The sequence below is a fragment of the Gobio gobio genome (genome assembly GCF_949357685.1).
Source record: "Gobio gobio genome assembly, chromosome: 8".
Classification (NCBI taxonomy): domain Eukaryota; kingdom Metazoa; phylum Chordata; class Actinopteri; order Cypriniformes; family Gobionidae; genus Gobio; species Gobio gobio.
The window spans coordinates 42211022-42237509 of NC_137114.1; the positions used below are offsets into that span (position 1 = coordinate 42211022).

Consider the following 26488-nt stretch of genomic DNA (forward strand, 5'->3'; position numbering starts at 1 on the left):
TAATTCACCAGATCATCCAAAAATAGGTATTGCCACAAGGTTATTTTAATTTTACCCCCCCCCCCCCCCCCAAAAAAAAATACAGTTATATTAAACTGTTACAGTCATACTCATACTATCATGTCAAATTTACATCCAAGTGCCCAACTATATCTTATAATGATCTGTATCAGTACAAATCAAAAGATTGATTCCAACAATAGACTGGTGGCAGGGTTAATGAATTGAAACATGGATTTTTTTGCTGTGCAGGGGGCAAACATAATTGCCTCTGGTAGGTGAGCATTGCTGTTTCTAATGATCTCTGTCGTGAAGGCCCAGTGATCCGAACTCAATTACAGCCATTGATTATCCACCTCCGGCTTTTCAGAGGATGAAACAGTTTGTTTAAACATCCTGCAATTTGCTACAGGTGCTTAAAGAAACCAAATATTTTTTAAACACGTTTTTTTGATTGCTAAGGATGACATAAGTATGGAGTGTATTAAATATTTGAAACTATCTTCACTGAAAACACAATCACAATTGACCTTGTGCATTTTAGGAAAGGATCTAAGAAAGGTTGCACGATCACAATATAACCCAGGGACTAGAGCCACACTGACCACAACTAATACTTGATCAAGGGACTTAAGCCATCTCCTGTGGGGCTTTTCCTTTAAATCGGTGTGGAGTGTATTTAAGCTGGTATGGATTTAAAAACGCTGGATAAATGCCATATAAATCCTGTGCTTTTTCCTTTTCAGAAAATATTAAGATGATAGCAGGCACTAATAAGCCAAACTGAGGTTTTGTTGTTATTAATAAATCATTTAAAAGCCTAAATGTGCAGTCTATATACAAAATGCAACCTTCAAACCTTGAGGTTTGTCAACATACAAAGTCATTACTTAATCATGTGTAATATTCTACGGGCAACCTCAAAAAAAGTGAATGTGGAGATTTTGCAAGGCAGCATATATGGCGGCAAATGGCAATATTATTTTCGGGGTCATCAGGACAGGTCACACAAAACAACTTAAGACCTGCAGGCTGCAGCAATGTCATCTGGCAGTTTCCCCATTATATGCCACATTCTCCATTAAATGCGATAATGGTGCCTCCCTGGAGGTACAGAAAACACCACCACATCAGCAACTTAGAAACACAGACCAGAACCCGGACAAAGCAACCAATGCCCGTTTAATAAGGCTCACTAGATTTCAAAACATCCAAAAGGTTATGAGGGCATGTCAATGCATTTTTGTTATACCTTGTCATTGAAATTACAATTGCGAGCTTTGGAGCTCTAGAGGAAAAACTGCAGCACAATGACACAGTTTAATCTCGTCATCCAGCACTGAATGAATTCCTACCTTGTTCTTGCATGTAAAAATTCAACGGATTACAGGCTCCTCTGACTTGAGGCTTGTTGGAGATTAGTCAGGACAATGGTCATATCACAGTGGCAGAAATCACTGCCACTGCTTTCAGGTGTTGGCTAAATGGCTCTATCATGTCAACAATCTTCGTTTTACCACCTTATTTAAGTACTGTATAAGGGATTTAAGTCATTAAGGCTTAATGTGATGACTACCCATTAGCAGTGAATAGCATGGCTATGTTGGGAAGAAGTAAATATCAGTTTAAAACTACTAAAATAATGTCATACCTACAAAAATATTATGAGGACGTCTACAGGTGTAACTTATTTGAAATTTAGCTTGACATTATTAAACACTACAATACTAAACAGATATCTTATTATATAATAAAAACGTAATCACGTGAGATAAACAAAACCTAGAAATAAATGGGCAATGATTTGAGAGTTCACTAATGATAAACTTTCTCACACAGTTAGCCCAACACAGTATTAACAGACGCAAGATTTGCCGATTTAGTAGCTATTTATATTGTTCTCTTACCTGGAAAAACCCACAGTAAGGTGAGAATCAGAAATGTTGGAGGTCTCCAGTCCATCAGCCTCTCCATCGCCCCTCACGAAGCGCCCGCTCGCGCGACACCTCATACAGCATCTAGGGATAGTCACTCTCGCGCTCTTCTTATTCTGCCCCGAACTGTCTTCTGCCTTCCCTCGGTCGTTAAAATTAATATTTTGTTTGAGTATATCAATTCACTCAACCCCCACGGAACCACCCGAGTCAAGCTTGTAAATTCCCTCCTCTTCTTTCATCCACGCGCGCACCGCAGACACATTTGGAGAAGGGCTCTCTGTAAAGCGTCGGTGCTTCCTTCTTTGAAATAAACTCTCTGTGGATAGTTAGTCAAGTATTTTCATTCATAAGTGAAGTTTTTTAGTAGTTCTTGGACGGTGCGAAGCACGTCTGTCACCTGCGCCCACTCCACTACCAAGTCTAGATCAGATGTGTGTGCGTGAAGCCACGCCCCTTTCAGCCTACAGGTGTTACGAGCTCCTCGATCATTCTCTCTGCGTTCATCCAAAACATTTTTTATAATATATATATAAAATGATTCTATTTTATAAACTCATATTACATTATGATTTAATAATATTGTATTGAATTTTTTTTTTCTTCTGACCGATATCTGCAGGATTGCACACACAACCTCAACACATGACTTTCCATATACTGTTTTTTATACTGTACAAACTGTATATTATATCCCTAACGTTATCCTAGCCTTTAAGCCTTTAACACAACCCTACAGAAAACTTTCTGAATTTTTAAATTTAAAAATAATTTATGAACTGTTTACCGTACGGGGACCAAAAAAAATGTCCCAACAAAGAAAGGTCAAAAATAACTGGTATTGCCATCTTTGTGGAGACATTTGGTCCTCACAACATCAGGTTTACCAGGACCACACACACACAAAAAATCAATTAAAGGTGTCATGAACTGGCTTTTTATTATTTTTGTATACTGTTGTCTGAGATCAACTTATGACGTTCACATGGTTTTTACATTCAAAAACATCATAATGAATAAGTAATAGGCTATTTTCTACACTGGTTTTGAGGCTCTCTCCTGGAACGCTCGGTTTTTATGGGTGTGCCGCATTGAAGACTTGGAATTAAACGCCCACGGCTAGGATTGGATAAGATTTGCATATTTAATGAGCTTCAGCTCCCCTGTCAGTACATGTTGGGATTGTTTTGAAAGCGTGTGGGAACTGGGAAAACGGTAACCGGAATGAATTGCCCACAGGGCTCGCAAAACGTCTTTATCAAACAAACACAATGATTTATCTCCCGCAATTAATTGGAATGTTATTTTTATATTACTTGGCCCGCCCGATCGGTGGATATAATCGCGAACCGTGCATCACACACACACACACACAAGCCAAGTACGTTGCAGACAATATGATCAAAATTTCCGCGATTGTATTTTCCCTTTAAATATCAAGTCAAGAGAGTGAACAACGCACATCAAGAAAGGAATGTTATTTCACTACACTGTAAAAAACAATCAGGCTATCCAATTGAAAATGTTCTAGTGACCGATCACATTTACATTTTTTAGTTGGCCAAATTGAATTTCTTGAATTTTATTTGAATTAAATTGCATCAATTCACAGAAATTCAATTTGGCTGAAAAATTTAGATGTGATCGGTACCTAAAAAATTTTCAATTGGAGACCGGATTTTTTTTACAGTCTATTTAAGGTAGCCCGTCGGCAGGCCGGGCTTACGTTTTGGTAGTCCGTCTGGAAAACACACAGCCGTTGGGCTTTGTGAGCCCTAGCCCATACATGTCCGAGTCTGATCCCGAATCACAATGAACCAACAACACCACAAATAAAGGATTCTTCAGCCTTTAACAGCGTGCTAAGGTATGTTCAGTTAGACACATACACATTATGAATATGATTTGTAACAATACAATACTATTACATATAAAAAAAAACTGTTTTACTCACATTAGTATGTTGCTTCACTCATTCATGTAATCTCATCCTGTCTGCAAATCCAGTCTCTTGTTTACAAACGAATCCGTGGTTAAATGAAGGAACAGACGTGCAATGTCTTCCCCACGTGAGCTGGATATTCATTAAAAATAAAGTTCAACCACATTCATAATATTGGAATCCGAATGAAGCTTATGCCGTATGTTTATTGCTTTGAAGTTCGATCCGGTTTAGCTCTATGTAGGCCTATTTCATCTCAGGCACGAGTCGGTGGGCGGGGCTACAGAAACAGGCGTTGTTCTTCTTCTGTTGAGGCGGTGTTTCCCTACATGATGACGTCAAGGTGTAGCATATTCTGAGATCGGTCGTTTGCTGGGTCTGGTGTCAATAAAAGCTTTTCTTTGACTAACAAGGAAGTATTCAGCTGAAATTTACAGGATATTCTTATATTACCATGACCTTTTATATATCAAAAGCTCAAGGGAAAGTTGATTTCTCAATTCAGGACCCCTTTAACAAATTCATCCTGACATAACAAGCCAACTACAAAACATGCAACAAAACCATATTAATAACTCTTAACTCCTAGGACAGTTGTGAATGACGAAACATCATCTTGCCTACTGTAGGTTCATTTGAACTAGCAAAAACAATGCATTAATCTTCACCTGATCTGCTTGTTGGTTAGTTTAAAAATCTGAGTATACAGCATCGTAATAAAAAAGCTGCATTGGGATTTTTCTGTGGTTATTTAACCTATAAGAATAATTTTCAGTGTACGTTTTCCTTCAAGCTAAATTGGTGCAGCCAGATACTGGCTGGCATATGCATTGTGACATGAGTTGGTCTGCGATATTAGGCTAATCAGTATAGGCTACAGGAGAAGGCATATACAGACCCCGAGCAAAGCTCATTCTCACCCTCTCCGATTGGCCGGTTGCCATAGAAACACATCAGAAGTTCATGCATTAGGGCTGCTCAATTATTGGGGACTGGTGAGCTCAGGTCTTTGATTGTTTTGTCTGAGCTTGATGTCTCACTTGAACTACAGGTAAAACGTGTCTGCCACAAAGACTGTGATTAGGAGAAAATGCTCTACTAAGTCTTGGTGGTAGGTCAGACCCGTTGTGTACGCTTCATTTATTCAGTTTAAACTACAGCCTGTCGTACAAATGAGCTGCTTTTTCTGACAGTCATTTTTAAACTGCGACATACAGTCAATTATAAAATGCGTTTATAAAACAACTGAATACCTTGGGTAAAGTCAATTATGAACTTTTACACCATGCACTAACACATACTCAAAAATGATATTATATGTATAGAAATATAGTATAAATATAGATTTACAAGTAGCGGTCCGGGAAAAGTATTTGTTTGTGGGTGTTACAAATACAAACAGAGAATACAGAGTGGCAGCTGCTGTCACCACTGCTACTTCAGAGAGAGGAGCAAACATGATCAGATCTTAGGGTTGTTGATTGATGAAGCAGTGACAATAAAGATTTTACAGGCTGTCAGTGTCGTGTATGTATGAAACACAGAGGGAGACAGGATAACCTAGACATAATGTGTGTGCAAAACAAAATTTGACAGAAAAATATTGCACCATGACTTAAAGGGATGGTTCACCAAAAGTTAAAATTACCCCATGATTTACTCACCCTCTAGACATCCTAGGTGTATATGATTTTCTTCTATATTAAAAACAATTACATAAAAAAATGTCCCAGCTCTTCCAAGGAATAATGGCAGTCCTGATTTTGAAGTCCAAAAAAGTGCATCCATCCATCATAAAAGTAATCCATGGGGGGTTAATAAAGGCCTTCTGCGAAGCGAGGGATTTTTGTAAGAAAAATATCCATATTTAAAACTTTATAAACTAAAATAACTATAGCTTTCCGGCAGATGGCTTAGGCAAGTCGACTTATGCCAGGTTGGCCAAAAGAGTAACCCATGACGCAATGTATGGCGTAGGAGGAGTAGGGTAAGTGTTGACACCTCTCACGGTTCAAACAAATAGGGCTAGGCAACAAACTCAAGCTCCTCTTCTCTTATATAGAAATCCTCTGACATTTCTCTTTAAAAATTCTCGTTTTAGACTTCTACTTTGTGACAGTGTTTTGTTTTGCTCTATCCATCTGTTGGAAGCTAGTTATTTTAGTCTATAAAGTTTTAAATATGGATATTTTTCGTACACAAGCACATTGCTTTGCTTCAGAAGACCTTTATTAACCCCTAAAGTCGCGTGGATTACTTTTATGATGGATGGATGCACTTATTGGGCTTCAAAACCTCATCCTCTATTCACTGCCATTATAAAGCTAAGAGCCAGGACATTTTTTTTGTAACTGATTTTATTCGTCTGAAAGAAGTACATCTAGGATGACTTGATGGTGAGTAAATCATGGGGTAATTGTCAGTTTTGGGTGAACTATCCCTTTAACATTCTAATTTTATAATATCCAGTTGGATTTCCATGTCTTAAGGGCATTGCATATCCGCTGTATGGCAACCATTTTTAGGGTCCATTTTCTGCATTATGTATTGTGTTATATTATATAATTGTAAGCAGCAATGCTTGTCTTTTCTCTTATCTGGAGTTGTTAGCCAGGTTCATTTCTGGCCATATCCAGAGAGTTCAATCAATACAAAACTATACGCTAATTAAAGCTATAGCACGTAAGCTTCCTCACCATGAAGCCAACCATTACACACAGCTTGAGCTTTAAGTCTACCCATGGCTTGACCATAGCCAGAAACAATTTGGTCAAAGCCATTTGCACATCACAGGTTACTCCCACACAAATGGACTTTCTGATGGATTTTCTGATGACAAAAGCAAATTCACTATATGAGCCCAAATTATATATTTACAGTTTTTTTTATTCGCTTTGGTACTATTTTCACAACCAAGGTGTACATTTTCAAAACTCATAGTGCTAATATCACAACAGATCATCAAAAGTGGACTTTTTTCAAACATTTCAGCATATTTTCAAATGTGTTAATACAATACACAAAACCACAAAGTATCCTTTTCACTACACAAAATAAGTGTTTCCTCTTTATAAATGTTTCATTCACAGTAACTGCCTTTCATAAAGCTCTTACAATCAAACTTTTGATTTGCATCTCTTCTCGTTCACTTTAAAACATTTGTCTATTATTTAATCCAACTGATCTTAATGGTTAATCAATGAATCATTTGGTACACCTACAGATTTCTATAGATATTGATTATATAGACATAGTTTCTACTTTGTTTGCAATTTCCGATATGGATAACCATATGTAATGAATTCTTTTTACATTACAAGCGATTTATCTTAGATTATAACTACTTTGTCAAAGTGTGTGTGTGTGGGGGGGGGGCCTGGTAAACTCTACATTATGGGGACAAAATGTCCCCATAAAAATGGCAATATCCTAAATCCTTGTCCTTGCGGGGACATTTTTTTTGTCCCCATGGCCATGAGGAAACGTATAGATACAGAATGTTTTTTTTTTGTTGAAAATGTAAAAATGCAGAAAGTTTTGTGTGATGGGTAGGTTTAGGGGTTAGGGTTAGTGTTAGTGTAAGGGGAGAGAATATACAGTTTGTATAGCTTGTAACCATTATGCCTACGTATACCCAGACAGATTATAAGAGTATAAGGGAGAGGAAATAGTCAATGACGGTGTAACATCAGACTGATCAGAAATCAGAAGAAGGGCGACAGATGGCATCAAATATAACATTTTACATTACAGTATGTATGCCATGTGATACTGTAAACAGATTACCATGGTAGAGTCTGCCACAATACCGTAACTCACCTTTATAAAGCTCAACTTTAGATTCGAGTAATATGGTACAGTGAGAACATTTACTGTATTGGCAGCAAACTCTGTTATAGCACAGAGCATCATGGCTGTGTAATAACTTCATCACACCTTTTGATAACACTGAATAATGCTATTACAAACATTATGGATTCAATGACATAAGTTAGGTAATGTTAGTGTATTTTCTAATGAGGCAAATGTAGCCTCTGTTACAGTAGATAATTCAGCAACGAGGGAGATTTGAAACATGTATCTTATATTGTTTTCTGTTGGATGAACTGATTGTTAAAAGTACTAAACTGAAAGAAGATCACACTGTTGTGTTTCGGTGATTAAACCAAATGTTCTCATTATATATTATAATAATCTTGTGTTTGAAACAATGATTACATGGACTGAAAATATGTGCAACTGAATGAAAGCATGAGATCAGATTTTGAAAGAATGACTAGCTGTGTTACAAGTGTGATCAGTTTGGATTTTTGCACTAAGAGTTTTGAAAATGTACACCTTACTTGTGAAAATAGTACTAAAGCGAATAAAAAAAACTGTAATACAGTACTGTGCAAAAGTCTTAGGCAAATATCAATTAACATTTAAAACAAAAAACATTTCCATTTTGGCAAAAGGAATGTTTGGAAATGTTAATTGATATTTCCTATTGACACATAACAGCTTAATATATAATTAACTGGCTTAAAGTAAATGTTGTGTGTGTGTGTGTGTGTGTGTGTGTGTGTGTGTGTGTGTGTGTGTGTGTGTGTGTGTGTGTGTGTGTGTGTGTGTGTGTGTGTGTGTGTGTGTGTGTGTGTGTGTGTGTGTGTGTGTGTGTGTGTGTGTGTGTGTGTGTGTGTGTGTGTGAAAATACTAACGTGCCTTAGACTTTTGCACAGTACTGTATAATAAGGCGAATATGGGAAGGTTATACATTATCCCCCTGGTGATGAGGGTTTTAGGCATGAGGTTAATAATTTACTTTAAATATGCATTTTTCACTGAACTATGTTGGCTGGTTTGCACTGTTATTAAGCCAAATGCCTTTTGTTTCCATGCATTTAATAGGCACTGTAGTTGCATTTGTGTTGTTTCTATATAAAAGTAGTTCAGACAAGAATGAAAATACATAAAATGAGAACAAAACATTGTCTAATACAAATAATTTAGATATAACATACAAACCTACAGTATTTGGCTTCTATAGAATGTATTATTTTGGTGATACTTTCGTTTTAACTGTCTGTTTAAATGTTAAAGATTATTTAGCTATAGCTTTGAACCAAAATTGAAGTAACATTTACATTTGAAACTTTGCCTTTTTAAACAGATTAAATATTTGATGAGTCTTCTATGCCACCTAGTGGTCATGGACTCTCCAAAAAAATTCAACTTGCACAACATTTTCCATAGGATAACTTTTCCTTAGGAAAGACAGTCATTTAAGTGCAGTTCGCAAAGAGATATTTCTAAAAGACTTATGGGGCGGCAGTGGCTCAGTGGTTCATGTAGGTTGTCAACAAACCGGATGGTTGGTGGTTCAATCCACCTGACCAAAGTGTCGAGGTGTCCATGAGCAAGACAGCTAACCCCAGCGGCTCCCGACGAGCTGGATGGCGCCTTGCATGGCTGACACCGCCGTCGGTGTATGAATGGGTGAGTGAATGGGTGAATGTGAGGCAATTTGAAAAGCGCTTTGGATGGCCATGGGTCTGTTGAAAGCGCTATATAAATGCAGTCCATTTACCATATAAACGTATGTCTGACAACTGGGATAGGATATTGTGTAAATTTTCAATCTGTACATATAATAAATGGTTTTATATCCGTTTAAACTCTAAGCCAAACATACACAGATTTACTGACATCTTACATCTACTGACAACCATACACCCGGCTGATGTAAAACTATAAATGCCAGTGGTATTACACAACCATTAATCCAGACATGTCACTCAGTGAGGTTTTGACCCAGTACAGCTCATATACACACATAAACATATGGGCATAAGAGCCTGGAATGGCAACTGACCCTGGGAGATTGAGATTCTCCACACACGGAACAATTGCCTCTTGACTGTAGGCCTACATTCAAGTCAGTGTAAAGTAAGCACTTTGCGTTCCATGTGTTTGTGGTATCTGTAATGTAAGATTATGAATTATAGCAACTTTAAAACAACTTTACTGGAAGCAGTGGACCTATAGTTTTATATAGGCCTACTTCTGTCAGAACAAGCAATAAATACAGCCTACTAATATATAAAAATAACATAATACTTCAATATTAGTATCAATATAATTATAATTATTGACCAATTGCTAATTAGTTAATGGTAATTATCATCATTATTATTAATATATAATTTTAATATGTAATATAAAATATATTTTACAGAAATACAATAAACATAAAAGTTTGAAATACTTGTGCACTATTTTATGATATTTCGAGTAGTGTGTTCACTGAAAATTCCAAATAATAATAATTTAAAAAAACGTAAAAATCACTTTGGCTTTTTGGCCATTCCACCGAATGGGTGCTATTTGCTTGTTTTAATTCTTCAAAATTAATCTTTTTTGTTTAGCTTTTTTCAACACTGAATCTAATAACACACATATTTTAACTATACAAAATGTGTACTGGTCAATCTCAGACGACTTTACTTCAATGGTTACAAGGTTGCTAAGCAGAAGATGGATGCATGTTTTCTCAGTCCTGTTACCAAAACTCATTGGGGGTTGGGGGTTCTGGCACCTGCATATTATTTTCTCCATCTACACAAGATAAGAAAGACAAAGACAAAAAGTTTAAGTCACTTTGTGGTAAACTGGCTCCCTAAGTATGGCATTTACATTGTAAAACTAATCCTAAATGTCTACAACTTCAGTCATTTCAAATGTAAAGCTTAAAAATCAGATCAAGAGTTTTATTTCAACTAATATTCACACTATTAAATTAACAAACCAGAGGACTGTACTCACTCCTGTTTGGACAGGATTGAGAAAGAATTAGCAAATGCATGACACATAGCATGAGGACACTGAGCATATACAAATGACTTACCAAAAGTTAATATTTTTAAAATAAACAAATAGCATCTAAGAAATAATTGAGGTAACAGGACAGAACGTTTAGGTTGACCTTCTCATTCATAGTTACAATTTCATCAAATATCTGTATTTTTTTTCATGTTTTAAATATTACATTTTAAGTTTGCATTTAGATTAATGTGCAGGACACTTAATAATGCTTAATATGCTTAATAATAAAGTGTATTTTAGAGTTAATTTTCATGCATATTTATACATACAATGAACACCTGGATTTGATCTACATCATTCAACCTGTTCAACAGATTGGACCAAAGAATCTATACAAAACAAGCTTACTAACAGATCACTTCTTTTGTGACTCACAGATCGCTTCTTTTGTGTGATTAAAAAACGACCTCTGGCAAAGAAAAGAGTGCTGCACTATTAACTAACAAAAATAAAAGCAGGGAATGTGTATATGAAGGCAGAATGTTGAAGTCTAGTGTCCCTTTGTCACACTTATGTTCAGTTAGTTTTGTTTTCATGGACTTTTAGTTTGTTTTCATCAGTCACATGTGTTCCCTTGTTTGAGTTCCTTTGTTGAACGGGAGCCCCAGAGTGAGTCTGACCAGGGGTGTGAGTCTGCGACATCAGCAGCTGAGGGAATGCAAAGAACTTGGAGGACTGGCTGCTTGACATGGATATGGAGGTACTGCCTCCCACCATATTATCTATTTGTCTTGAAACAGTAATGATATGAATGAAGACAGCACTGAGACTGCTTCGTTGACTTGTTGGGAAGTGGAGTTACCATTATTGATTGCATCAAGCTTACCTCTATCACCCTCACCACAATGCTTAGCCAGTCCTCCAGTCCCGCCTCTGCTGGATGCTAGCAGCCCTTCGTCTTTTCTAAGCCTGCGGCTCCGCCTCCGGCCTCTGATCCCTTCCCTCCACCTCAGTCCATCAACCTGTCGGCTCCACCAGAGACCCTCGGCCTTGCGGCTTCACCGGGTTCCCTTGTCCCACCGGCTCCCCTGTGATCAGTCGTCACTCTATTTACGCCACAGACTTTCGAGCCTTCCGCTGCGCTCAGTCTCTCCACCCCTACGGCTGCAGTGGGTTCCGACTTCCCTCCGGCTCCACCTCTGTCCTCTGTCACACCGGCTTCGCCTCAGTCCTCGGGCACTCTGGCTCTGCCTCAGATGCTCGTTGCTGTGACTCCGCCTAGGTCTCCAGTAGGGATGTGACGGTGAGGAAATTTTCCCACCGGTTAATTGATGTGTGACAACACCGGTAATACCGGTATCACCGGCGGAGGCTTTTATATCACTAATTCTATCTAACCGAAAGTAACATGCACACGACCGCTCTGAACTGAAAACGCGCCAGTGTTGCGTATTCACCCACGTGAATGACAGCTCGTCTGTAAATGCGCGCTCTGTGAAGCCATGGGTGCGTCTCAATCAGTTCCTAGTTCAGTAGTCAGGGCACTGATCAAGCATTGATCAGTCTATGATTGAGATGCACGCCATGAATGAATAACAGTTCGTCCGTAAAGCCTCGTTTATACTCGACGCGCCCGCACGAGCGCGAGGGTGCGCGCTGCGGAGCCAGGCGGAAGTAAACAATGCGCGCTCTGTGCGGCCGTGCACATTTAACTTTCGGTTTTGAATTAGCGCCAATTCGGCTGCGGGTTGCTTGAATTGTGGGTTCATTAGTCTATTATTTTTAATGAAAAACACAACAACAAAACAAATGACAAACTCCCTTAAATAGGCACTTTTACATTTCGCTTTGAAACCAAATCTTCCGCGATCATCTCCGTCAGCTCCTCACTCTTAAATCTGATGAATGACTCCTGCCGCTGCCGAGACTCACGGTCGGATCCTGCTTTATTAAGCAGATACGTTCAGTTTTTATTTGTATTGTCTGTTCTCTAACTGAACTAAATTATTTTATTACTATAAAAAAAATCTAAAAGGCGGTGGGCGGTGCCACGGTGGGCAAGTGATGTAACCGGTGTTGAGTCTGGACACCGGTAACACCGGCAACACCGACTATCGTAGCAAGCCTAGTCTCCAGTAGGGCTGGGCGATATATCGCATGACATTGTTAGGCGCATCTCGTCAGTAAAGCCGGTTCCTTGATTAGTAGTAAATCGCCATCACCTGCTTTCAGATAGAGCGGAATTTACTACACAGAGCCGTAGTTCACTGACAAGCTGAGCCATATCGCATTAATTATCGCAGGCGATACGTCCGTGATAATTAAGGCGATATGGCTCAGCTTGTCAGTGAACTACGGCTCTGTGTAGTAAATGCCGCTCTATCTGAAAGCAGGTGATGGCGATTTACTACTAATCAAGGAACCGGCTTTACTGACGAGATGCGCCTAACAATGTCATGCGATATATCGCCCAGCCCTAGTCTCCAGTGCCAGTGGTGTTGCTCAAGACCATCGGCTGTCCGTCTAAGCCCTGGGATCCATTGGCTCCGCCTCCGTCGGTCATCTTCGGCCATAGCAACATCTTGGCTCCTCCCTCCATTTACTCTACCGCGGGCTGTCATCTGTGCTGTGCTCTGGGTCTGTGTCAGTGGGTTTCATCCATCATTGCCGCCGGGGCTTTGTCGCCATCCATCTGTCACCATTCCTTCACTGTCGTCTCTTACCATCCCTTCGCCATCTCCTAACCCACCTCCAGAGCCCCCACCTTACCTCCCTTGTCTGTTGTTGTGGCATGATGTTGTGCCTTTTCGGAGGGGATGTAATGTCACACTTATGTTCCGTTAGTTTTGTTTTTATGGACTTTTAGTTTGTTTTCATCGGTCACATGTGCTGCTTTGTTTGAATTTCCCACCACTCTTCAGTTACCATGGTTACAGTCATTATTAGTTTCTTGTTATTAGCTGTGTTTCATTAATTACCTTGTTTGTGTGAGTAGCCTACTTAAGTTCCTTTGTCTCCTGAGTTCAGTGTCGGTTTTTGTTTGTGTTAGCATTACACACTATTACACCTGTCTGCTCTTCATTTATTAAACCTTGTTTCACTTTTAATCTGCAAGTCTGTTTGTCTTTCTCATAAGTCAGTGTGACACCATGTGACGAGTGCACATTATGTTTGTAATAATTCAAATTCTAATTATTCCTTACTTAATGTAGCCTGACGTTGTCATACTCAATTCTAGTCAGAATATGAGTCTGATACTGCTCAGTTGTGCTGTGATTATGGGGCGTGTTTCAACCGAACCAGGAAAGACCTCAATTGGATAGAGATAGACCTACAACCAATCAGAGCAACCAGGCACGTGCAGAGGGGGGGGCTTTGGGTGCTCGAGCCCCTGCCCTTTTTCAAAATGAATCAAAAGTGCCCCTCTCAGACAAATATCAATGATAATATCGTGGTCAATAAAACTAAATAAATGTGATTATTATAACATGAAAATGCATACAATAGTAACGGACGGCTCAAAAGTCGGACAATTTCTGTTGAGGCGTTGCCGTAACGCGTTGCTATGGGTCGCGTGCGTTTTGATTGACAGCTGATTTTCCACTGTTCGGAAGCGGCTCTCGAGCCAAATATGGTCCTTTCAGAGAGTGTGTGGCCTCACGGGAAAAAAGTAAACCAATTTTTTTTTTTCATCCATAATCAGAGCTAATGTGTTGATTTAATTACAAAGCTATATATTAGCTATATATTTTAAAGTATTACACAATTCACCAATGCCCGTTTGTCATGTATAGGCTTTACACCAACCAATCGTGATCTGGCAAAGCAAGTTCAAATTCCATTGGGCGATGTGAAGCGGTAATTTTCTGTTCTTATTCATAAATCGGTTGAAAATTACATGGACAGACGAACTAACGTTTGTGGAACAATTTCCTGCGGTTTGGCTCATTTTATAAATTGCATCACTGACAAAATGGATTTTAACAGACAACAAACAAATTCCTGCACAAAACCACAGCATCAAAAGTCGCATTAATGGTAAGTAGTGTTAATTTCACTTGTATTTATGTAGCCTATATTGATACATAATTAACTATTTCATGAAACTATCAAAGTTAACAAAACCCAAGTGCCACCGGCACCTACAGGCCTATTAGGCTATGTGAAGTGTAGACTGGCGAAATGGTTACGTGAAAGGACTTTATTTTACAATTTTTTAATATTATGCAGCATTATGAAATAAGTCTCTTATGTTCATCAAGCCTGCATTTATTTGATAAAAAACTGCAATATTGCGAAATATATTAAAATAATGGTTTTCTATTTTAAAATAATTTAAAATATAATTTATTCCTGTGATCACAGCAGGATTTTCAGCATCATTACTCCACTCTTCAGTGTCACATGATCATTCAGAAATCATTCTAATATGAGGATTTAATGTCAATGGTGGAAACTGTGATACTCTTTTCAAGATTCTTTGATTAATAAAAAGTTAAAAAGAACACAATGTAATAATATTTCACAATATTAGGCTACTGTTTTTTTTTCTGTATTTTTGATTAAATAAATGTAGGCTTGATGAGCATAAGGATATATAAACATATATATATATATATATATATATATATATGTTATGTATAAATATTATTATATATTATATATATAAATATTTACATATTTATATATATATATATATATTTACATATTGCCCCTTTTTTACATTTGAGCCCCTGCCCCTGACGAACTCTCTGCACGGCCCTGAGAGCAACGGAGCGACGCATAATTGTCAACAGAACTCAACTGCACTCATGCTGGAAGAAGTAGTAGAAGAAGATGACTGTAAACGATCTTTGCTGGTTTTGTAAAAAGAATTTGAGGATACACGGTGTACTTACCAACACGATCATCATTTTTGAGAGAAATAGTAAAGGTGAATGCATATACGAACAAGTTCTTCTTTTAGGATTAGAACAAATTCAACCCAAGCACTTCTGTTAGATTTCTGTTAGATATAGCCTACGCACTTTATTGCGGTTCATACTGGTTAAATGTCACAGGACACTAATAAAAGAAACGAGGTATGATGACGTGTAATGGTATAGTAGTGGTGTCCCATTTCTTAGGGGAATATTTTCACCCCTACGCCTTGCCACTCTGTTTCAAGGGGCAAGGGGAATGGGTAGGTTTTGGGGTAGGGGAAGGGGAAGGCGAAGGGGTATAAAATAGAATTGGGATTGGGCCTTAATGTACAGCTAGCTGTGGAATATCCCTCAGGTATTCTCTATATCTGATGCTTGACTTTTGAGGCGTTGCCTATCGCAAATAACAGACATTGAGTAAATGTGTATCTCTTAGTGGAAGCTTTAGATGGGTTTAGACTGTTCCAGTTGTGTGTTTGTAACTATGATATGAAAGTTATGTTTTCAAAAGTCAATGATTTAAAATTTCGGAAAGCAGCCAAATCTTTATTTTGGATGCTTAGTTTCAACAGTGAGTCGTTCTCTTCTAATTAAACATCTGTTATACAGAGATCCATGTATCTGGAATCAATAAGTTGACCAAGGGCAATAGTGTTCTGTTAACTGCCCCTTGGCCATTCAGGCTCAACAATACTAACAAAAGGGAGGGTAAAGAAACAATGAGGTGAACCTCAGCTGTGAGAATGTACCTCATCACAGGGACAATAGACTTCTATATATTCTGCCTTCATAAACACATTCCTTGCTTTTATTTTTGTTAGTTAATAGTGCAGCACTCTTTTATTTGCCAGAGGTAGTGGTTTAATTGCATATAGTAACAAAAGAAATGATATGTTAGTAAGAATGTTTTGTATAGATTCTTTGGTACAATCTGTTGAACAGGTTCTCTAGGGAATCTTTGGAATCAAATGATGCAGATGGGCAGAAAAAGAAAGAGAGAGAGAGAGAGAGACAGAGGGGGAGAGAGAGAGAGCGAGACTTGTGACAGTAGCAGTAGTCATTTCCAATAGCCACATAGCTGGAACTGATGCGTTTGTTTCACCTCTGCTTTCAGACCAAGATAAGTCCATCCAAATTGTATTTCAACAGTATATCTTAAATATCTTGGACTTTCTTTTATGGATTTATTTTAATGCTAGATTATTGTTTTCTATTGCATACCACTGGGCATTGAAGAGAGAAGACTAAAGCAAAAGTTTAAAGATGCTCCTCCATTTACTCAGAGCACTTCTTCAACTAAACATATACGCACAATCCAAAGATGTAGATATCACACCCACCTTTTCTTCAGTCACTACAAAGAGTCTGTCACACCTGGATTTGGAGCGAGGCATTGACGTCAGCGGTGAGTTAATTTTCCGAAATGTTCTAAAGTGTTTAACAGATTTGATTGTCAGTATTTGTCTAAAATATAAAAGTACACTTAATGATAGATGTTTCTTATTTATTAAACTGACTGTATTTAGTTTGAAGTGTCGGCCACCTGACTGCTAAAACAGGTGCAGCCTCAAGGGGATTCTCGGGTGTTGCCATGACAACGAATACTTTTTGTACATCTGCAGAGTGTAAGACCCTGGGGCAATATAGATATGACTTTCCCTGCATCTTCAAACTTCAACTTTGACTTTGTCTGATGCTTATTTATAATATATTGGAGTCTAGATTTGAAAGATGTATATTCATCATTCATTTTTTGATTTATAACAAATGAATATAATAGCAGAAGGCCTTAACCTCAGTTCATTTTTTGTTGTTGTTGACTGACATAAGATTCACTTTAGCCTCTGCCCAGCAAGCAAAAGCCATCATTCTCAGTTAATCTCATTTTAACTATAGACCCAATAGTCCGGCTATGAGTAACCCACTTCTAGCCAAAATGTATTTTTGCCTAAATAACTATACGAGACATCTGATATTCCATCATGTAAGCCAAGTCAACAGTGATTACAAGGTGTTTGGCTTCATTTCTTTGGTTAGACGTCTTTTTCACTGACAGGCCAAATTTTGCTTTGTTTTAGCCTAGGTGTCCTGGCTGTGTTTGGACGGCTATTAGGCGTCTTTTAAACGCACAATTGCTTGCTGGCTGTGTGCATTGTTCCTCCAGTCCAGATTTTTAGCCTGCACTCTTCACTTTGCGAAGAATGAGAATTTAGCCAAAGTATTATTTGATGTAGGCCTACCCTATGTGTTTGATTTACTGAAAAGAACTGAGTTGTTCATTGTTGGAATCGCACTACACAGGTTGCAATCAGTCACTAAAAAGAATCTGATGTGAATCTGATGAAAGAATTGATTCATAGGAGTCATTCAATCGGGAGTCAGACTGAACATAAAGCTTTCTTTTTTTGTTTCATCTGACCACAGAATCAGGTCCTTTTTAAAGTCCAAGTCGTGTCTGATAACCGAACATGCTGGAGTTTGTTTTTGGATGAGCGAGGAGGGTTTTTCTTCAAGCCCTGCCAAACAACATGTGGTGATGTAGGGGTTGTTTGGTTTTTTTTAGGCTTTCTGACCCCAAGACTCAACTAATCTCTGCAATTCTCCATCTGTGATCCTTGGAGAGTCTTTGTCCACTCAAACTCTCCTCCTCGCCGTGCATTAGGACGATATAGACACACGTCCTCTTCCTGGAAGATTCATAACATCTTAAGTTGATTTGCACTTCGTCATTTTTGCCCTGATGGTGGAAATGGGGATTTTCAATGCTTTAGCTGTTTTCTTATGGCCACTTTCTATATTTTGTGAAGCTCAACAATCTTTTTCTGCACATCATTTATTTTTACACACACACACACACACACACACACACACACACACACACACACACACACACACACACACACACACACACACACACACACACACACACACACACACACACACGCACACGCACACTTATTCCCAGCCTATAATTCAATAAATCACGATGTGGCAGGTAGGTAGGCCTATTAACTATTAACCAATAAGGATATTGTTGAAATGGCTAAATCTGGTCAGTTGGTTTTGGATATTGCTCATCTCCAGGATGGGAATAGTCACAATGTTGACTGAATTATTTCTAAGCACAGTGGGACCACTCCCATGCAGAATATAAAGTGCCATGTCTGGTCAAGGAAGACTAGTGAGCATTTTGACCAGAGGAGGAAAATGTGCATGGGGTCACCTCAAAACAGCTTCTGAAGACCTGGATAAGAATTTCAACTTCCAATTTCATCTTAAGCCATAAGAGGCTGGATTGAGAGGTTGTGAAGAAACCATTTAGGCTATTATTTTAATGAAAAACTGGAGTATGGAAGATTGGAGCTGTATTCTGCAGTCCGACAGGTCAAAATTTAACAATCTAGCATTGGATTTATGTTATGTTTGTGGGAGACAACTGGAGTGTTTTAATGCCAAATGCATGCATGGCGGGTGAAACATAATGGTATTGTGGACGCATGTCTGCAGCAGGTTATGGAAGGATCTACAAAGTTGCTGGCACTTTGAAAATGGACCAATACTTGGGAATCCTGCTAAACACAATGTAGCCGATTATGGAGGCTCTGTTTTGGAGAGAAAATGTGTATTTCTAACATGATAACGATCCCAAACACATCGCAAATGCAATACAGTTGTGCACATTGAAAGTCTTCAAGTGGCCTCCTCAGTCCCATGACTTTAAAGCCATTGTAAACCTTTGGGAAATTATAAACCTGAATTGTGATCTGACAGTCATGCAGGCCTTCCAATGAAATTTAAGGAAGACTGGAAAAAAGTTAAGTACAACACATGTACAAAGTTTAGTGAGTTAATGCTCAGGAGAATGGCTGCGGTAATCAAAAAGATAAAAAGAGAACCAACAAAATAACAATAACATTATATTGTAGTCAATATATGCTTTATTTAATGTGAGATTTTTGTTTTTGTTTCATTGGACTCATTTGAATTAAATGGCAGGATTTCCATCCAATAAATATGTGTAGCCCCAACTCATAAAAAACAATGAGATGCAATGAAATGGACCAATTTAATTGAGTTGGTCCAACTCAATGTGATCAAATACAGTTTAAATTAAATTGATACATTCATAAAGTGACTTTTTATGCTTGTCAAACTTAAATGTAAACATTTAATTTGAAAATCAATTATAGGCAGTTTCATTCATCATTATACACAATGCATATAATGAACAAATAAGAAAAGAGTGGTGTAACTCCTGACATTAGCATAGATCACTGAATGTCCTGCCTAAAAAATCCAACACGACCTCACGGCAATTCGTACATATTTTGTGTCTAATTCGTAAGAATTTGTATGTCCTCACTCGTACGAATTGGTACGATTTTTGCTAAATCGTATGTATTTTATGAGTTGGTCAATTCGTATGATTTCATACGAATGACCTAACCTCAAACCCTGCCCCTAAACCTTTAGTTAGACAAATATAGACAAATCCCAGTTTGTGAGGTCGTACGAATTTGTACGAATTAGCCACTTCGTACAAATACGTATGAATCAGTGATGCGCGGGTTGATCCAAAATGAGCGGGTGCCCGCGGCCACCCGCGGTTACCCGCGGTTACGAGTCATCCAAAAATATTTTTAATGATATTCGGGTCACGGTCGGTCGGATCGTCAATAAATCCTTATTTACCTTTAGAATGTTGAGCGTTATTAACTTTTGAATAAATGCTGACGCGGGACAAAATGCCCGATTTCCCAAAACGTTGAACTGAGCAATGCCATTGTACCATTTTAATAGGCTACTTTTAAACGCATTTAAAGTCAGTTTTATGTATTTTCTGAGAGGGGGCGGGATTTTTGTTGGGAAAGTCGGGGGAGAGACGCACACTTCGATTAGACTGGATAAACACATGCAGCATCTTAATTGTTAAGAAAATTTAACAAAATAAATGAATAAATCAAGCCTGTATTACATAACACTAGGCTATATCATACAGCATTCAGAAAAATAACAGTTTGCGCTCCTAAGGGCTTTCACACTTTTCCAAATGTTTTCCAAATGTGGGCTGATGAATTCTTCAAGCCGGGTCGAAACATAAACATCGCGTTCATCAATAATATGCATCTGGAGCTGAAATGGAAAATGATGGGCCGCCTCAAGAACTTCCTGCTCTCGCTGCTGCACCTCTGAGCGCACCACGCCAGGGCCTGAAACATTTTCTCAATGGCCCAATGAGCTACGATGAGCATTTACTACTTTTAAAAAATGCGGGTCAGGAAGCGGGTCGGGTACAATATTTTCTTCTTTTTTTTTGCGGTCCGAGTTGCGGGCGGGTTAGTTGAAAACGTCGGTCGGGTGCGGGTTGTTTATACATTGACCCGCGCATCACTGGTATGAATTGGTCATGAGATAGCGTTGAAAAAATTGTCTTGCTTTAGCTTATTTTAATTTTTTAAACTGAACAGTCCAGAGGCGGGGGAAATTTTTTTTTCCGGGTGTATAACACATAAAACCCATATTTTATTATAATCTGGAGTTTGCCTTTCTTGCCAAATAATTTTGCCATTTCAATACCTTAACAAGTTTAGTGTTTTCTTCCAAATATAACATACTCCTCATATTTTGATTGTTTAATAGAACTTGACTTGTCATTAAAAGCAAATATTGTGCAAATACCCCCTTCAGACATCACATTTGGACACTACTGTACACCTGTAGCTTAATTTAAATAATACAACATAGGCCTTTATACATACATGCATCGATGTGCTTGTCTACATTGTGCTTGAATTGAATGAACTGTGATTTATAGAGGGAAGCATTTAGGAAAATGCGTGCGGATTAGGGTGGTCCACAAAAATGAAAGTTGTAATTTCAACCATGGTACCCTCTCAGTTTGTTACTTAGCCCTATTGGAATTATGCTGCAAAATATTGGTTTAATTGACTAACATTTAGAGGTTGCTCAGTGCTCTCGAGTTTTGTTTATTTCCGTTGTTCACCTCCAGTTCCCGGAAGGTAAAGAAGAAGGTTAAACACATCAGATAAGCAGTCAGCACATGCAATATGTATTAGAAAACAACACATTAAAGTAATCAACTGCTGGAGAATGAAGATGGAGCAATTCAAAAAGTTTCAAATCATAAGTCAAAATTCAGTTTCGCAAGCGCCTTGTGTCTCTTTTTGACTGTCTAATCTACGGTATAGATTAATACTAGACGTACCGTTACTAGTGTTTTTCAATATATGTTCTATAGTTGTTTCATTTGTTTAGTGTTCACTGTGTATCGTCTGAGTTGTGTCCACTCAGCAGCAGAGACTTCTTAGCCTTCGGAAACTGTGATATGTGCTGAGAAACAACTTGAAGTAGCTACTGTTTCTGCTCTTCGTTTCTGGTGATTGACAGGTTCAAATCTTGGATAAGTTTGACGCCTCTCTCTGCAACATCATTCACTAATCTGAGGCTCTCAGCACACTGTTTTGCTTTCTGGAATCCTTCATCATGTTCCCACTGATCCGGATCAACTTGTGTGAGAAACGTGGTAGGCAATTCAAGTATTTCGAAGAAGTTCATCGTGTGGACAGACACGAAATCCTCCAGCTGACTCAACAGACTTCAGCTCCACTTGTATCCGTTTTGGTGGTTCATTCGGCCCAGAATGTTGGAGCGAGTCAACCATCTTTCTTTTGTCGAAGAAGGCCAATGCTATGAGTTCTTTGCTGATGGACCACAGGTGCCTGGAGAGAGCGTTGGATGCTGCAGTGGAGATACCTTCATTGATATCACTTATACTTTACAAGACTTAAGACATAGATCATTGGATAGAGCTGCAGTAGCTCTTTGACAAATTGTCCAGCACACACCAGAGTGGCGAATAAGCTGACATCGCTCAGTGCCTTCTCCTCCCATGCTGTTAGTCGGACCTGCAATGCCTTTGCCATCCATCTAGCCTGATGGATGGCAGCGGGAGTCATGATTCGAATGCCACGAGGTGGAGTATCACCCAGAAAGATGACGGTACAGTTTTAGTAATTCCCGATCGTCATCACGTGTTTGGCTGCAGGACAGTAGGGCAGCTTTTGCAAATGTCTGTGCTTCTAGCGCTGGATCATGAAGTGCTGTCTTAAACTGATGTATGTCAATGGGAGGCCAGTTCTCTCAGAATCGCTTGAAGATGCCAATCTGTGGCCCACTCGATGGACCGACTGCATGTTTGAAGACATCCGCGAGAATGATTTCATGTACATGGTGGCGACAGGCAAGTGACAACAGGTCTTTATCGAGTTTGTTCTCAATTAGAGAGCAAGCACCTGCACGGCAGCCAGTATTCGATGCCGTTGTATCAAAACACCCTGTCCACCATTCCCCATTCCTTCAGTTGATGGATTACAGCATTGCTGGTTTCTTCACCAGTGCCATGGTTTAACTTCGGACCACCAAGGAGTTGCAGTGTTTGAACCGCGTAAAGATGTCAGTAAAACAGCTTGTAAACAACGTCACATAACATCACATTTACCTCAGAAAAACCATATCCGTTGTCCATAAACTTGTTAGTCAGCTAGAAAAATTTTGCTAAATATATGCACCATATTACATATTCATTATAATTTTTAATGTTCTTCAAAATAATGCATGTTTGAATTAATCTGGCAAGTTTTTATGACAGCCACCATTTAAATGTTTATATTTCAAAAAACGAATTGAAGTAGAAATATGATTATGTAATTGTAAAGTTAATATTATAACTTTATTATTATAAAAAGTGTAATTTAAGTGTTTGTATAGAAATCTGCCATGTAAAAAATATTGCCATGTATTGTACCTGATATATATCCAAAATAAAATATCCGATATTGAATCGAAATCGAAATCGAATTGTGAAATTTTTACTAACCAGTCACATCACAATTAAAATATTGCATCAATACTGAACAATGATTTGTAAACCTTTATGAGGTTTGCAGCCTTTTTCTGGTATTTTTCACTGAATTTTTACTAATTATATAATGTGCAATAAAATGTCTGACAGGAAGTGAATGTGTAAACAAGATAATTAGTAAATAATTAGTAAATAAGTAATATAAATAGAATAATCCAACACATCAAATCCAACAGCCCACGACCACCAGAAATTGATACATGTGAACCATAATTAATCTTGAGAAACCTCTGAACTCCATTCAAATTCAATAAAACTTAGCAGGAGTCATTGTGAAGGGTAATAGAACTAAGGGGTACCATGCAAAATTGTAATCATTTAATTTTTTACATTACATTGTGGACCACCCTAATGCGGATGTTGTGTAAATCATTCAAAGGAACATTTTTGTTAGTTCACATATAATCATTCTATTCATATCTTTATAAACAAGGCCCTGATTTTTAAATCCCAACCCTTCTATTCACTCAAGGCATTGAAATCTCCAGTAGATGGCAGTAAATATATATATTTGAGGCACTATTGTCAACTTCCAGTAAACTACCATTTTCATCATAATTCTGCACAGAAAACCTCAAAGAGTTTGTACTCTTGTGAAAAGCCATTAACTCCTCAAGTGAATTAATAAACGGAAGCATCTGCACCATAACAGTCATGCTATTCCCATGGGTCACAGTTGTGTACCAGAGGTCAAACTGTGAAGTTTTATTGCTGTTGCCAGGCAGGTGTACGGTCTGCTCTTTTTATCCCAACTGACCCCAGGCCCCCTCTATCCTCATCCCAAACTCCTGCATTTATCATCAGATTAACGCCCTCACTTCTGTCACTGAGCTGTTATGTAGTTGTGCCAGACCACAGGAAATCATCACAAGGCTATTGTGTCCTCACAGTAGAGCACACGTCCCAGGAGCAGGCCCTTTGTTATGAAAAGCTTGCCCTGCCCCGGAGCGACCCGCAGTCTGTGCCTTCGTCCCCCACCTCTCCCACCCCTTTCCTGAATCCGGGAGAAACTCTGAGCCAGGGCCATATGGCACTGCCACGCCACTGACAGGAACTGTAGACAGCAGAAACAGAAACATGGGCTATAGGCCAACTTAGGCCATCGAGAACCCAAATACATGTCTGTGGTCCGCAGCAATTATGTTATTTTTAGCGTCGTGCTGTTGTTGTTTCTTCGCCGTGTGTTTACATGGAAACGTGTCTGCAGGTGCTTGGCCTAATCAAAAATACTCGAATGTATTTGCGTCAAGGGTTCTCTTCAAGCATCAACTACGGATGAACACATATGAGTCATTGTTTACTATCACATGCCATTGTGCTGAAAGAACAGGAAGCCACTGGAGGAGGCAGGCGATAACCCGGGTCACCTTTGAGCTTTATTTTTTTTTTCATTTTCTGTCCATTTATTTGTACCATGCATCACTTTGGTGGGGAAAAAAAGTGTTGCGTAAATCTAAACAGTGCCTATTTACAGCTTTAGAAAATTAGTTATGCATAGTCATGCTTTTTCCAAGAGAAAATACTTCCTTTCTGAGTGTTCCTTTGAGACAGCATATGTGAGATATACCGGTATACAGAATTAACCGGTAGAAATGTATTAACCGGTAACAGGGCCGTGCAGAGAGTTCGTCAGGGGCAGGGGCTCAAATGTAAAAAAGGGGCAATATGTAAATATATATATATATGTAAATATATATATATATATATATAAATATGTAAATATTTATATATATAATATATAATAATATTTATACATAACATATATATATATATATGTTTATATATCCTTATGCTCATCAAGCCTACATTTATTTAATCAAAAATACAGAAAAAAAACAGTAGCCTAATATTGTGAAATATTATTACATTGTGTTCTTTTTAACTTTTTATTAATCAAAGAATCTTGAAAAGAGTATCACAGTGTCCATCATTGACATTAAATCCTCATATTAGAATGATTTCTGAATGATCATGTGACACCGAAGAGTGGAGTAATGATGCTGAAAATCCAGCTCTGATCACAGGAATAAATTATATTTTAAATTATTTTAAAATAGAAAACCATTATTTTAATATATTTCGCAATATTGCAGTTTTTTATCAAATAAATGCAGGCTTGATGAACATAAGAGACTTATTTCATAATGCTGCATAATATTCAAAAATAGTATAATAAAGTCCTTTCACATAACCATTTCGCCAGTCTACACTTCACATAGCCTAATAGGCCTGTAGGTGCCGGTGGCACTTGGGTTTTGTTAACTTTGATAGTTTCATGAAATAGTAAATTATGTATCAATATAGGCTACATAAATACAAGTGAAATTAACACTACTTACCATTAATGCGACTTTTGATGCTGTGGTTTTGTGCAGGAATTTGTTTGTTGTCTGTTAAAATCCATTTTGTCAGTGATGCAATTTATAAAATGAGCCAAACCGCAGGAAATTGTTCCACAAACGTTAGTTCGTCTATCCATGTAATTTTCAACCGATTTATGAATAAGAACAGAAAATTACCGCTTCACATCGCCCAATGGAATTTGAACTTGCTTTGCCAGATCACGATTGGTTGGTGTATATACATGACAAACGGGCATTGGTGAATTGTGTAATACTTTAAAATATATAGCTAATATATAGCTTTGTAATTAAATCAACACATTAGCTCTGATTATGGATGAAAAAAAAATATTGGTTTACTTTTTTCCCGTGAGGCCACACACTCTCTGAAAGGACCATATTTGGCTCGAGAGCCGCTTCCGAACAGTGGAAAATCAGCTGTCAATCAAAACGCACGCGACCCATAGCAACGCGTTACGGCAACGCCTCAACAGAAATTGTCCGACTTTTGAGCCGTCCGTTACTATTGTATGCATTTTCATGTTATAATAATCACATTTATTTAGTTTTATTGACCACGATATTATCATTATCATTGATAT

The 26488-nt window shown here is 38.2% G+C and overlaps 2 protein-coding genes across 3 annotated transcripts in view; one reads left to right on the forward strand and one right to left on the reverse strand.

The window, feature by feature from the left end:
- esamb (endothelial cell adhesion molecule b) overlaps positions 1–2376 on the reverse strand; it is a 73124-nt gene extending 70748 nt beyond the window's left edge. The window contains exon 1 of one of the 2 annotated variants that reach the window (XM_079822634.1): positions 1908–2376. In XM_079822634.1, the coding sequence (XP_079678760.1) occupies positions 1908–1974 (67 nt within the window). In that variant the 5' untranslated portion in view covers positions 1975–2376. The remainder of the gene's footprint in view (positions 1–1907) is intronic. The other variant, XM_079822633.1, reaches the window with a different exon arrangement.
- Positions 1–26488, forward strand: part of lim2.3 (lens intrinsic membrane protein 2.3) — a gene marked incomplete at both ends in the record, with an annotated part of 305404 nt that overhangs the window by 143597 nt on the left and 135319 nt on the right. The window lies entirely within an intron of this gene.